This window comes from Leptodactylus fuscus, chromosome 5, assembly GCF_031893055.1.
Source record: "Leptodactylus fuscus isolate aLepFus1 chromosome 5, aLepFus1.hap2, whole genome shotgun sequence".
NCBI classification, from domain to species: Eukaryota; Metazoa; Chordata; class Amphibia; order Anura; family Leptodactylidae; genus Leptodactylus; species Leptodactylus fuscus.
The window spans coordinates 44,551,129-44,566,364 of NC_134269.1; the positions used below are offsets into that span (position 1 = coordinate 44,551,129).

The following is a 15,236-nucleotide window of genomic DNA, read 5'->3' on the forward strand; positions in this document are numbered from 1 at the left end:
CCAGTAGCTATATCTACTTAAAGCAGACACAGACAGCTGAGGGCCCCTGTACAAGAGCAGTTAGGGGCCCCTTGTTTTCCAGTATCTCAGCATAGAGCACCCCTTATGTCTCTTAAACAATCCAACAGTATTTGTTAACCATAAAGTTCATTAGTTTAGTTTTACCTGAAATCTAATAGACAGTAGTAAGTTGCGGGTAATGTAATAGGCCCCCCTGACCTACTTGGCCCCTTATGTCGCTGCACAGGTTCTACCAATATGTCCGCCTCTTGGTTCAATAGGTCAGTAAGGCTGAGTACACATGAGATGAGTTTATGGCTGATTTTTCATTGCAGTTAGATTTGTCTGAATTTGACTGTGGCAAAAATTTGCCAAAATGTGATGTTTTTAGTGGTGGAAATATTTTGGGACATACTAGCTGCTCTCAATCTTTGCAATGCAAAGGAAGAAAGCCAAGATGGCAACCCACAGCAACAATTGGCATATTATGGCACACTATGGTCAATCTGTGCTGCAGGTTTTTTGTTTGCAGCATGTAGATACAATATATTTTACTCTCCTTCACTTTGTTCCTACTGTACACAGGGCACCTACTTTAATGGGCCCTGTTCAAAAGGTTCCTTAGTGGGCCCCATAATTTAATGTCCACTTAAATGGCCTCCATATAATGCCACCTGTTCCTTCAGTGGCCTTAGATCTATAATATATGAATATTAAAAATTTTAAAAAATATAAAAATAAAAATTTCTCACCTAACCCAGTTCCCACAGCACCTGAAATGTGCTCCATAGATCCCATTTCAACTATGGTGAAAGTGGCTGTAACTACATAGTACAGAAAATCAGCAAATAAGCAAGTAGTAATACACAATGAGTATGACTTCTTAAAGGGATTGTCCCATATAGTAAACCCAATTTCAAATATCCTATAAGGAACTTTTTATTTCCCAGCTAAGTGACATCAGTGGGATTTGCAGTTATTCTGCCTTAAGATAGAGCTGGATACATGGGTGCAACTACCAGGGCAGTAGACCTAGCAACTGTGGGGGTCCATATCCACTGACACCTAGGGTGCAATTATTGATAACCAGTGGTGTAAGTCCCGGAATAGCAGCAATAACAGCTGCCACAGGGTCCGGGACCTTAGGGGGGCCATATCTATTGAGACATAGGATGCAATTAGTGATAACTATGGATGATGGAAGGGGATGAGAAAGAGTGAATGCACCTCCATTCAGAGGTATAACTAACAAAGACTGGGCCCCATAGCAAACTTTTCACTGAGTCCCCCACCCCCACATGGTATAGGTTCCACTTTCCTGGTCCCCACACAGTATAACTCTCCTTTCCTGGCCCAACAATGTCCCATAGTAGCCCCTACACACAGTATGGTTTCCTATTGTGGCCATTACACTTTTCATTACAAATTGTCCATACATTTCAGGTTCCGTTGAACCCAAAAAATTTTTGGGGTTTGCCACCCACAAACTATTATTATGTAGTATAATGAGCGGTGGCCCAGGGGTGGTGAGTAAACATAACTAACAACAGTGTTACTCACCTCTCATGGGCTCCGATTTGGGCCTCCTGAATGGCAGTCAAGTATTACCAGTATCACAAGTATTGCCAGTAGACGCCAGCACCATTATGCATAATGACAAATGCGTGACGCACATGACTACTGAGGTCAGTCTCTGACATCATTCAAGAGCTGAGTAACACTGTGTGATAAGTTTACTCACCTTCCCTGGGCCTCCACTCATTATATTGTGGGATCTGAAGAGACCCCATAATATAACAATAGCAGTTCCATTCACCCAGGAAATACTCTGAGTGCTGCGGCCCTGCTCACCGATCCCCTCTCCTGCCCACAGCCGCCTTTGTTTTTCCTTTAGCCTCTAGTAGGTTGGTAGATGTTAGAATAAAGTAGACAAAATCAGGTGTATGCCTTGTATGCCGTGGATCCATTAGGTGGCGCTTCCTCCTGTGACTATTATAAGTTACCACCTCCTGTATCCACCACAAACCAGGGTTAAGTTTAGGGTTGCATATAGGAGAGGTATAGTTAGCCTCTACTTCAGCAATGCAACACTCAAAAATGCCAAGCCTCCAGGTGTGTTAGCTGTAACAGGCTGGCAGACTAAGGGGGCATTCACAAGGAGGAAGTTGACGCTGATTCTGGCATGATAACTCGCGGTAGAATCAGCGCTGAAAAATAGACTCCCATTGACTCCAATGAGTTCTGTTTTCCGTGCGGAACCCATTGAACTCAATGGGAGGCATATTTTCAGTGCTGTGCAAAAAAAAACAGTTTGCAGATGGAAAGGCCACATACGGACACCGGTGGTTACCTTTAAAGACCCATTCAAGTGAATGGGTTTTAAAGCTGACCACCGGCAAGCCGTCCCTGTCCAGTTTCACTGGGGTTTACAATGGAAACCCCGGAGCGGACAGCGGCAATAGTGTGAACCCAGCCTAACTGGAAAAAGCAGTACCGAAAAAAAGAAGCCAGCTGAAACCAATGGGAGAATTTCCAGGCGTTTTTGAAGCATCTCATAGCTAACAACTAGGGATCCCAACAATCATCTGCTTATTCCATGGGAAACTTTTGACAGAGGGAAATGATCCAAAGCGGACAACCCCTTTAACAAAACATCTTTTCACTATAATGAAATCCTTTATGATGTTCCGTGTACGTTGCGGGCACCTTACTTTGAGGACAGGATTGTTTGGCAGATGCTAGAATTTCAGGTGCCCCAGTGTGTACTAGATACATATCTGCTATCTCCGATTCTCTCTAGTACAAATGAACATTATTAGATTTTTCTCTGCGCTGTCAGTATTCGGAGATTAAACCCTTCCAGAATGTAGGTATAAAACGAAGAGGAATTCTTCTACAGAAATAATGTGGGATTAACTTTTGACATACAATGCGTAAAAACTGCATTTCTGACTAAGCCAGCCAAAGAAACAAAGAGGAGACTGTTAGGTTTGTTCTTAATGGCTCTTTGAAATAATGTGACCCCTGCTGGAAGTATTTTATTTTTCGCTTTTCATGCAGAGGTAGTGCCACCTACTGAGAGCAACTCGTTCTGCGTTACGAGAAACACAGTCAGTGTTACGTTTCATCCATGTACACTTTGGCTAACTTTTGCCTGATTCTTACTGTATAAAAGAAGAAGAATTTCACTTTGATCTTTTAGTGCTATGGAACTTGCAGACATCCATATGGTTTCCACCGAAACAACCCCATTTAGATGAATGGAACTAATTTTCAGTTGCGGAATGTTCCGCAACAAATTTACCATATATGAATATCCTGTCATGGAGTTCTGTCCAGTAGTTTCTACTAAGGCCTGTTTCACATCTGCATTCGGTATTTCATTCAAGGAATACCGATCACGTTGACAAGCGGTGAGCACTGAAAGCACATGGACCCCATAGACTATAATGGGGTCCATGTGTTTTCCGTGCATTCACCACACGAATCATGCAAAGAGGAAAATAGTTCACAAAGAACTTTTCTTTCCGCATGTTCGGTGCGGAAAACACACGGACCCCATTATAGTCTACGGAGTCCGTGTGCTTTTATAAGCTCACCGCTTGTCAATGTGTTTGGTATTCCATTCGGGGGGCCCCATGCGGACTCCCCGAATGTAATACTCAACGCAGATTGATGCGGGCTTTATACTGTATAAAGCTAATAAAAGTTGATATCAACATAATACACTACAGTTCACACCATAATGTAGAACTAACCATGAGATAGCCATATATTAATTAATTAATTAATTAATTAATTAATTAATTAATTAAATTATTTGGTTGTTAATTCTATTGTATGGCCATTCTGTGTATTTAACCCATTCCCATATCACATTGTTCATTTTTTGCATTTTTGTTTTTTACTCCCCACCTTCTAAAAGCCATACATTTTATATTTTCCATTGACAGTTCTATATGTGGGCTTATTTTTTGCTGGACAAATTGTAATTTGTACTCGTACCACTTAATATTCTGAGGAGCTAAAAAATTCTGAATGGGGTGGATTTAGAAAAAATGTCATTAGCAGTTTTAGCTTTCACAGTGTTCATTGAGCGGAGCGATAAAAATTACATGTTCCCTATATTCTTTGGGTTGGCCTGGTCACAGTGATACCAAATTTATATCGTTTTTGTTATGTTTTAATACTTTTACAAAAATCGAAAAACTTTAAAAAAAAAAAAGTAATAAAAAATTATTGTAGTTACGATATTCTGACACCCATGTTTCCATATACGGAGGTATGTAAGGTGTCTTTTTTGGGGGGCAATGTAGCATTTATTTATATTTGGGGGGAAGTCTAATGTTTTGATCACTTTTTACTCAGTTTTTGAGGAAAGGGGAAACGGTGAAAAAATGATGATTCAGCTATTTTTTTCACCATATTGGATAAATATTTTAAGATTTACATTTGCAGGGGTACATAATATGTTTAAGTTTGCTCAAAGATGGGGTGTAAATTTAAAGTGTTATATTTTATTTTTCAAAAATATTTCGTCAAACTTTCAAAAAATTGGGTACATGAACAGACAATATTTCCTGAGCAGTAAGTACAGCTAGTTTTGGTGCCTGATATGCTATGCAGGCTCTCTATTGTCAGGTGGATGGTGTCAGGCAGGGGATGTGATTCTGAACTGTGACACTGTCCACCTCTGATTGGAGCGCTGAGTCACATGCCTTTCCTGCTCCTGTCTGACACTGCCCACCTGACAGTACAGAATCTAAATAGCATATCAGACACCAAAACTGACAGCACTTATTGCTCAGGAATGATGGGAAAAAATCCAGATCTCAGTGGAGCGATGCCAAGAACTAGAGTTGGTGGAGGTGGTAAGCACCCCTCTGTAAGGTAAAGCTCAAGATCAGACCTAAAAAAGAGGTAGAATAAGAAATGTCATCAGAATTGCTTTTTATAAGTGAGAAGAATTCTGATAAAATATCCAGGCTGATGTAAATCTCACCTTGGCCATTAAATTATACAAATAAGTTCTCTTTGATGGAAAAAGAAAACTCACTCTAGTGCCACCTTGCGGAAGATACCTTCCTATACCATTGGAAACATATACAGTAGCTATGATTTTCAGCCTCCTGTATACCGTCAGTGGACTCTGCATAGCGATGCCAGTCAGTGCCTGTGACTGATACTTAACACAAACTTGTGTACCGAGCAACCCTCCGCTGTCTCTTCCCAGGTAAAAGGAAGTTTCTTGACAGTTCAACTGATAGGTGTCACTGGAGATATAGCAGCAGCAAGGATGTCCGACAACCCCTTGGGGAGGTAACGACCAGAAAAACTCGACCAAACAGATGGACACTGCGCTACTCCAGATAGGATGGAAATGTACAAGCACTTTATTGAGAATTCTTTACACGACGCAATAAAAACAGCGTTTCGGGGATTCCCCCTTTTTCAAGTGTATCAGAATACACACACGTACCCTTCCAGGCTTAGATTGGGGGGAAAAAACCTGTGGTGTGCCGTGATGCAAGTGCGAGAAGCTGTATCCAGCTGTGTACAGCTTCTCGCACTTGCATCACAGACTCCACAGGTTTTTTCCCCCCAATCTAAGCCTGGAAGGGTACGTGTGTGTATTCTGATACACTTGAAAAAGGGGGAATCCCCGAAACGCTGTTTTTATTGCGTCGTGTAAAGAATTCTCAATAAAGTGCTTGTACATTTCCATCCTATCTGGAGTAGCGCAGTGTCCATCTGTTTGGTCGAGTTTTTCTGTTCCTGATACTTCTCCCGAATAATGGATGACATTAATATTATCAGAATAATCCATCTTTATAACTGAGTTGACAAATTCAACCTGACCTATTATTGTGACTATAGCAGAAAGTCCGTCAGTTCTCTGCATGTATGAGTAGTGAAGTACCATACACAGCCAGGCGGATCACACTACATTCTGGTACGTGCCCATAAAGGTGGAACAGCGGTCTGTAGCTCACAATAAGGAGCAGGATGCTTAAACTCTTACAATCCGGGTAATTCAAGGAATGCAGTAAATCTTGAGATTACACCATTCATGAATTCAGATACACAGAGCGTTACACTATGGAGGGATCATCTGTGTTTTCGAAGAAACCTTTCACTGAATACATGATACTAGTCGCTTGCAGAAATTCTGTATCTTCTTAATATGTCTTATCTCAGCCTATTACTGTATATTAATCTTTATGGAAATGAGGTTCATGCTGAGGGTCCATACTTCCTAGTCCCATCTAGAAACCCTCCACCAATCCATCTTGGAATGTAAGCATCACCCACTAACTTTATCCCCTTCCTGTTCGGGACTCAACTCGGTCATATTACCATCCATCGAACCAGTTGACTCCTCTCACTTTTATCATCAAAGAAGTCTGTTATAAGAGTAGAAGGTCTTCATAAACCCACTAAACTATCACCATCACTAGCAGTATTCTTATTCACTAGTGTTTAGAATTCAACAGTTGGGTCCACAATATAGTTGGGTTCACTAAGTTTGGGTACACACCGCCATAAGGTATGAAATAAGCAATGGGGAAATAAATATGACGATGGTACCAATGGCGTCACTAAAGTCTTGTGGGCCTCGGTGTAATTTTTTGTCCTGGGCCCCTTACCTCATCCCTATAGTGAATTTTTGATAGTGATGGTTACGGGTGATAAGGAGTTTAATCCATCTTAGTGTGGTTCGGGGAATCTGTGGGTCCCCTTGGTTTATGGGCCAGATGGAAGCTGCAATCTCAATACTGATGCCAGTGCTTATGGGCCCCCTAAGGCTCCTGGGCCCGGTGCAACTGCACCCGCTCAAGTTACGCCCCTGGATGGTACGATGGTCATCTGATATAATGGCATGTAGTATATACTGTATCTGCCAATCCCTTGCATATTACCCTTGAATATGTTTTGATGTTATATTTTGATTCTTCATCAATGATCCTTCTGGTCCTCCGATGAACCAATATTAACCAGAAAGGTAAAGTCAGCTCCAAGAGCGGGGGCCCATCGGAAGATCACTTGGTGCATTATTGGGGCATCGAGCTAAATATTGTACTGAATGATATGCATGCTTGAAATTGTACTGGGGGCAAGATTGCGTGGGCACTATTTAGAGGGCACTATGGCTGGCAATGATATTGTAATGGTGGAATTGTGTTATTGGGCCGATTCTACTATGAAGTTTTGAGGCTGGTGTTGTTATGGGAGCTCAGTCGTTGGTTCTCTTATGGGGAACTGTGCCTGGAAAAGGTAAAAGAGTATTATGTTATCTGGAAAACAATGATGTGATATGGCCTCATACCCTGTCAGTAACTTTTTGAGTGTTTTTTTATATATTATTAATACATTATTCTATTATGTATTGTATTCTAATCCTGTTATGACTTAGACTGTATTGCATTGAAATAATTGATCACTTGCAGAAAACTGAGATACATGATGTTTATGTTGCTCTAATGATGGTGTCACTCCTAGTGTCTCCGGCAGCTGAGCGTCTGCGATACATTCTGGGAGAAGATGAAGAGGCGCCGAATCCCACATTATTCACAGAGATGGATACTCTGCAGCATGATGGCGACGAGCTGGAGTGGAAGGAAACTGCAAGGTATTTTATGGACCTATACGTTAGAATAAAATATGTATAAACTAGTAGAAAAATCATTTCCATTTCCATGAAGCTCCCGCACAATGTTCTTACATCTAGTTCATCAAATCTGGATAACTTTACAGGATCAGGGATAAACTTTGATTTTGGCTTTAACGCAATGATATATTACAAATATGATCATATAACACTATAAGGCGTTTATTATTCCACAGGGTATCTAGGGCACACTTTAGTGGGGGGGGGGGGCTAATGGGGGTTTTGTCCTATTCTGGGTGCTAAGAAGCACCAGCAAATGGTATTAAAAAGGATTTCCTATTAACACAACCATACCTATATGGGTAGACAATTAAAAGTGAATTATTTTTGCAAATATAAGTAATTAAAAATGTTTTTTTAAGATTTTCTGCAATCATTTTAATAACAATCTTTTATCCTGATTGGTTGCCAATGAACAAGACCATGAATCCAAGAACTTTCTATGGTCTGGGACTTGTCAGAAACTCCGTCCTTTTTGTGGCCAGGTTATCTTCTCATACATGTAATGTCCCTGCCAGATAGCCAGACACTTCCATATTAGAAGTCACGCCTCGTTCACATCAGTGTTTGGTAATCTGTTCGGGGAGTCTGCATGGGGACCCCCCGAACGGAATACCAAATGCATTTGCAAGAGGTGTGCAGTGAAAGCACACGGACCCCATAGACTATAATGGAGTGCTTGTTGATTGTGATCTACTTTCCTGTCCGCATGTTCCCTGCAAAGATCTGGCAGCAAACACACGGACCCCATTATAGTCTATGGGGTCCACGTGCTTTCACTGCACTCCACTTACAAATGTGCATGGTAATCCGTTCGGGGGGGTCCCCATGTGGACTCCCCTGAACGGAATACAAACACGGATGTGAACTAGGGGTAACACAAAAAGCAGGAAAGAGTAAAATCGGTTGATAAATGAAGAGAGGCCATTGTTCTTTAACTACTTCAGTACTGGACATAATTTTGTTTGTTTTTTTTGTACATGTGGTTTTGAAGGCTAAAACAGTTTTTTTTTCCGTTCAGGTTAGTCAAATAATTTTTATGCCCTTTTTTGGTGATACACAGGGATTTTTTATGTTATTTTTATTTTTGCATATATTATACCAGTGGTTTTAACTTATTTTTTTATTGTTATTATTTTAAATTTTTTTAATTTGTTTAATTGTTTTTTAAATTCTTCCCCCCTACCCCCTTATATGTGGTCATAATACACATTTGGATGGATTCTTAAATATTACGAATTACAGGTTTTATATTTTTGGTAAAAACAAGTTGGTTCAGGGTTTTATACTCATTGCTGGATTTGGAGTCCCCTGACATGGGCAATTGGTATCAGCCTCATGGGGCTTTTTGCTGTCCTCTGGATCTATACTGCACTATACTATAGTATATACATTATGGTATTGTATGCATTGTTTTGAAGTCTCCAAATTCTCCCTATACGTGACCATGTTATATTGATTTATATTATAGCTGCAGTAGCGCCATGTACATGATTATTGAAAGGGAATGTTGTTAAGATAAGATAAGATAATCCTTTAATAGTCCCACCGTGGGAAAATTTCAGACACATTTAATGACAAATAGAAGGGATTCCTATATGTGAATATGTCAATTCCAGGCTTAGGTTGACCATAGTTAGAAGTCCGTCTTGTCACAGTCATGTCCTCCACTTGATTCCACCATTGGCCACGTTGCGAACTGTTTAATTAGCGGCTGTGTAATGAGGAAAGGAGTGGCAGCAATAAGTAATATGTGTCAACCTGAAACAAATTAGCGCACTAATGAAACAACCGCATGCATTCCTTATTAAGACAACATAACAAATCCCGCTTTACATTCTAATGAAAGTATTACATGAGCCCAGAGAAATGCTCACTTTAATAAGCGAGGAGATTAACAAGTCAGAAGCTAAAATCCACAAGGAATTTTCTCTCTAGGACACATATCCACTAAATAGTGCCTTATTGTGCTCACGTCGTCCCCCAAAACTCCCACCCTCCTTGCCCTTATAACTACAAACCGACTTATTGAAGAGTAGGCATAAATCGTAATGGTCGTAAAAGCAATCAGGTGATATTTTCCCATAAGCCCCTGGTTTTGTATATCATCTGAAGTCAAGGTTGTATAGATTCAGTATATCACATGTAGGGTTAATGGTATTTCATCATCCTCACCCTGGGGTAGGGTTAATTACTACAATAAATGGCGCCCACTGGTTTGGCATTAAGCCGCAGGTTATCAAAACCAATTCTAACATGATTAGAAAATAAAGGTAATCTTCTAAAACCAGATATTACCTTAATCTGCCGGTGTGGATAGTGATAATGGGAATTTAGGATAAATAATTGTCATCTATTAGATTTTTGATAAGACTAAAGCCTTGTTACAGGCCCACAATGCAGTAGATGTAATGAATGGAAGTTACATCGGGTACACTTAAGAGTACAGCATAGTTTTAAGAGGGTCATTCCTTCCTTAGGGTTATTGACCACAACAGTGGTATATTTTGGGGCCTCACTCAAGGATGACAGAATGGCTCAGTCTGATGTTTGGTGGTTACAACAGATTTACAAGAGGCAACAGGCTTAATGGTTGCAAGAGTTACATAAGACGGGTAGCTTGGTGGTTACAAGTAGTCTCTCAGTGAGGGCACAGCTCTTGGTAGCAGTGGTGTAACTAAAGTCTTGTGGGCCCCGGTGCAGTCTTTTGTCCGGGCCCCCTACAGTGAATTCTTGATAGTGATGGTTACGGGTGATAAGGAGTTTAATCCACCTTAGTGTGGTTAGGGTAATCTGTGGGTCTCCTTGGTTTATGGGCCAGATGGAAGCTGCAATCTCAATACTGATACCAGTGCTTATAGGCCCACTAAGCCTCCTGGGCCTGATGCAACTGCACCCTCTGCCCTGCTTGGTAGCTTAAAAAAAATAAGAACCCTGTCCTTGGTATACAACTCAGCTGAATGTACGACAATCACGTTCTTTGCTTCTTGGGTGCGGATTCCCTCACCCCCTCATATCCAGGGTTAAATGTTGAATTTCAGCATGTCTGATCCTTTGTCCTCAGGGGAGATAAGCTTCCTCAGGAAGTATCCGGCCCATCGAGAATACACACACTTGGACGAACTAAATATACAAGTATGGAAGAGTTGCTAGTAATGGCTGACGATATCTATTGAAGATATATGGCCATCTTAAGCCTATTGTGCTGTACGGATAAGGTCATGGCATTCAGTTGAGTCCAGCAGACCCTTCACATAACGTGCATTGGACTGTCAAAGATGTTGTCCACTTTTGGAGGGATGAGTTGGTCTCAGGGTTTCTCACTGCTGTGACTTTCAGAAATAAAATGGAATCCGGAGAACAACTTGGGAACCTAGGGTTTTGTTACCTAGAAGAACCTCTCCTCTGTGAAGCAGCAAAATCTGAAATGTGAACCTTGCAGAAATCAGACTGTACCCAAAATATACAATACCTATATAGGAAGTGTGCATCTTCCACCCTCACCCATTATGGGGCTCCATAGTGAGTGACTTATAATGATGAGAAAGGCAGAAACCTAACAGGCCTGAAAGGTTTAGGAAGATTAGGATTACCATGCCGTTTGATTGTACATCTGCTTAAAAATTATTTGTTTCTTCAAGCCTTCCCTTGTGTTAGCCGTAATCCATAATACAAGTCACGCAACTTTTAGTAAATCAAGGAAGAAGAAAACAAACTGAGCAGGATTAGCTTAGTCCAAGAAATGTAAAGTTCTTCGTTGTTTTGTCATTTACTAGGTCATGTTTTCTTGTCTTGCTTTTAAGCTTTACCTACTTTACGTACTGTATATACCGTAGGCGTCTTATTTTATTCCGAACATTTAACTTATAGATAATGAGGTTATTGAATGTCTTGCAGAAACATACATATTCGTAGATCATAGTATTCCCTCTGGGATGATATTGAGGAACACGTTTGTTTTCTTGCACCAAACATGCTTCCTACTCACTGGAGATGGTGGTAATGGTAGTCACACAAACCAGGATTGCGTAGTCGGATAGGACAAGATCATGGCTGCAGGGCAGTACCATGAAGTAGATGGAAGCATAGTCAGGCTAGTTATGGTCAAGTAATAAAACCAACGCAGGACTCAATGCCATAGAGTGGACAAAGGTGAGGCCAGACAAGATGGGGTGAAACAAATCAGGTCACTTCACAAGCTATAGAACACTAACCAAAGGAGAAACTGGAAAAATATAGGAAAAAACACTAAACGGACATGGTGGCCAGTAAGGAACACAAGCTCCGTCTTGATTTTGACTCTTTAATTTGCATCCAGGCAATAGATAAACTGTAACTGGATCCCAAACATTGAAGTATATTACACCAGTCCATTGTGTGCTCTAGATCAGCACTGCCTGAGGTTTTGTTAAATGTAGAGAAGAGCATTGTAAAGTAACCATTATTGTTATCCGAGGCCATTGTAATTTGAAGGGATTGGGTTCTGCTATAGGGTTCCGTTTCCTCCTTGAGAACCACAACTTTTTGCTTGTTTGGCTCATTTGAATGAAATAGAGGGTTTCCTACATTTATTGCCAGAATTTATTAACACTGTGCCTGTCTTAATTCTTTTCCCTTGTTGGCCGAATTATTAAGGGGCCCAAAGTGGAATTTAGTGGAATTACTTTCAAGAAAATCTGCTTGTTCATTGCCCTCATTGCATTTATTACTTTTTTGTTGCTTTAACCAGGTGGATAAAATTTGAAGAGAAAGTAGAAGAAGGTGGAGAGCGGTGGAGTAAACCGCACGTATCTACGTTGTCCCTACACAGCTTGTTTGAGCTACGGACGTGTCTCCAGACTGGAACTGTGTTACTTGATTTAGATGGTTATTCCCTCCCACAGATCATAGGTACAAAATATCCTTAATAGAGATGAGTGAACAGTTTACTATTCGATATTCGAATATTCGATTCGAGTAGTCCTCAACATTCGACTACTCGAATCGAATATCGAATCCAATTATAGTCTATGGGGGAAAAATGCTTGTTTCAGGGGTAGGCAACATTCGATCAAATTGTACTTACCAAGTCCACGAATAAGGGTTGGGCTGGATTCTTCTCCCCACGCAGCGTCCCCACGTCGTCTTCCAGCTTTGAATTCACTCTTCTTAGGCATCAGGCCTAGGCAGAGCCGACTAATGCCCACGCTACAAGAAAATGGCCGCTTACAGTGTAGATGACGCGGGGATGCGGCGCGGAGAAGACTTCTAAAGGTAAGAGAAGAATCAGTGTTGATTGTCCTAATGCTATACACTGTATAGCATTCTGCCAATCAACGCTGGTTCTGCATCGAATCTGACCTTCAAATAGCGAGTGGTACTCGATCGAGTACGAGTATTTCGAATACCGTAGTATTCGATCGAATACCAACTCGATCGAGTACTTCATCTCTAATCCTTAACTCAAGGTTTGAGGTAACATTACAAGCACGAGTAAGAGTCCGGTTGGATTTTTCTCCCGCACAGCGTCCCCGCGTCGTCTTCCGGCTTTGTATTCACTCTGCTTAGGCATTGGGCTTAGGCAGAGCCGACTACACATGCCCGCGCTACAAGAAAATGGCCGCTTACAGTGTAGATGATGCGGGGATGCGGCGTGGAGAAGACTTCTAAAGGTGAGAGAAGGACCAGTGTTGATTGGCTGAATGCTCAGTTCACATCTGCATAAGAGTCTCCATTTGAAGACTCTATCGCAGTGTCTGTCTAGAATTGCTGGCTGAAAAAGTCCTGCAAGCTTGACTTTTTCATCCAGAGTTTTCGGGTGAAAAGAACTCCTTATAGACCCTATTATAGCCAATAGTGTCCATTGGGTCTATTGGTGTCCCTATATTGGCAGTCCATATGTCTGTTCTTCTAGTCCTTCAACATTAGACGCCCCAACACTATTGTGATCTTAGCGTAAAAATTTGTTTCAAGTCAAGCTGATCTTAGGGTCATTGCTGAGAATTACATGATGACTTCTACTACGTTCCCTTACAGATGACATCATTGAGAAGCAGGTAGAAGATGGGATGCTGAAGCCTGACCTCAGGGAGAAAATTAGTTATGTCCTATTAAGGAAACATAGACATCAAACCAAGAAACCCATTCACCGGTCTTTGGCGGACATTGGAAAGTCTGTCTCCTCCAATACCAGTAAGTTTTAGAAATAGATATTTTTGCTTTAGAAAATAGAAACATTTCAACTTGTCTTTTAAATATTCTTCCGTAGCGAAGATAACTACTAGTTTTAACATACAATATATCGCTCTTGTTGAAAGTGTCACCAAAAATTTACTTCTTTTTAAACCGTTTTTAAACATTTTTTTTTTTAAATTTAGGTTTTATTTTTAATTTTTCATGTCATTATCTTTATTAAAATGATTAAAATATCCTGCAATTTTCACTCTGTTCACAAAGCCTAATGGCTGCCTCATACTTCCTAATTCTGTAGTGGTTTTCATTGCAACAGTGATCTCATTTACATCACAAATAAGTTCACTATAGAAGATCACGCCTCTACAGATAACTCCTATAGTGATCCATCATTACATCCCCTACTCATCGACAATAGATGATGTCACAATTTATCTACTTCCACCATGCAAGGTGTATGTCTAGAGAACTTTCCCATGGACCTCAGTGAGTGCTGCCTATAGTCAGGACTATATTGTAAAGCATATCACTGGCAGCCGCCATAATCATATACAGAGAATACAATAAAAACGCTACAATCAAAAAACAGATTAGAAAAAATGATAAATTTCACTGCTTTTCCTAAATAGATAAAATAAAATGGCAATACATTACTTTAAAGAGAACTGTTCACACCTACATTGGCCTGTGACAAAATAGTCTGGTGGATCAAGATCAAGATCTACTGATCCCTGCTCCGGAGTCTACATGTAGGTGGATATCTGCTATCTGACCACTATTGGTTTATGGGAAGAATATGCAAATCCGTGAGAGGCTGAGAGACCAGATTATGGGGATAACATCTATCCTTAGGGAGAGACCACCTTTTCAGGTGTGTGGAGACTTATATTTGGAATTTACCACCATAGGCTCATTGATTTGGACAATATGGGGGTTCCAGAGGGAAAGGAGAGGATGGAGGGACTAAAGCAGGAATTTGCTTGGTAACTATACAATGGTTCCCAGGTGGTTTGTAAGAGATCACTATAACTCTATAGATGAGACCATACGAGAACAAATTTCTGTACGTTTCTATGTTTTAGTGGTATATCTAGAGTGGGGCTGTTGAGGTATACCAGGTCCTGGGCGCCAGTCAGAGCACCAGTAAGGCACTCAGCCTTGGACAAAGGAATTAAATATGGTCCAGGTGAAGGTTATGTTATATACTGTTGTATACTAATATACTAAGATAACTGTGGACTGTACGAACTTTTTTCATCTCTCCTAGATCGAATTCCTGTCCCAAGTGTTCCTATCGGTAACCACCTCCATCGCTCCACAGAGGATTTAAGAATGAGGCAGAATGCTACTTATGGAAGACTGCGTAGGTCACCTCTTCTATATTGTATATGTGGTG

General features: G+C 40.8%; 1 protein-coding gene across 4 annotated transcripts in view; it reads left to right on the forward strand.

Moving 5' to 3' along the window:
- Positions 1-15,236, forward strand: part of SLC4A5 (solute carrier family 4 member 5) — a 54,658-nt gene that overhangs the window by 14,965 nt on the left and 24,457 nt on the right. For all 4 annotated transcript variants that reach the window (XM_075273002.1, XM_075273001.1, XM_075273003.1 and 1 more), the window contains 4 exons: positions 7,501-7,630; positions 12,399-12,559; positions 13,685-13,840; positions 15,108-15,203. In XM_075273002.1, the coding sequence (XP_075129103.1) occupies positions 7,501-7,630; positions 12,399-12,559; positions 13,685-13,840; positions 15,108-15,203 (543 nt within the window). The remainder of the gene's footprint in view (positions 1-7,500; positions 7,631-12,398; positions 12,560-13,684; positions 13,841-15,107; positions 15,204-15,236) is intronic.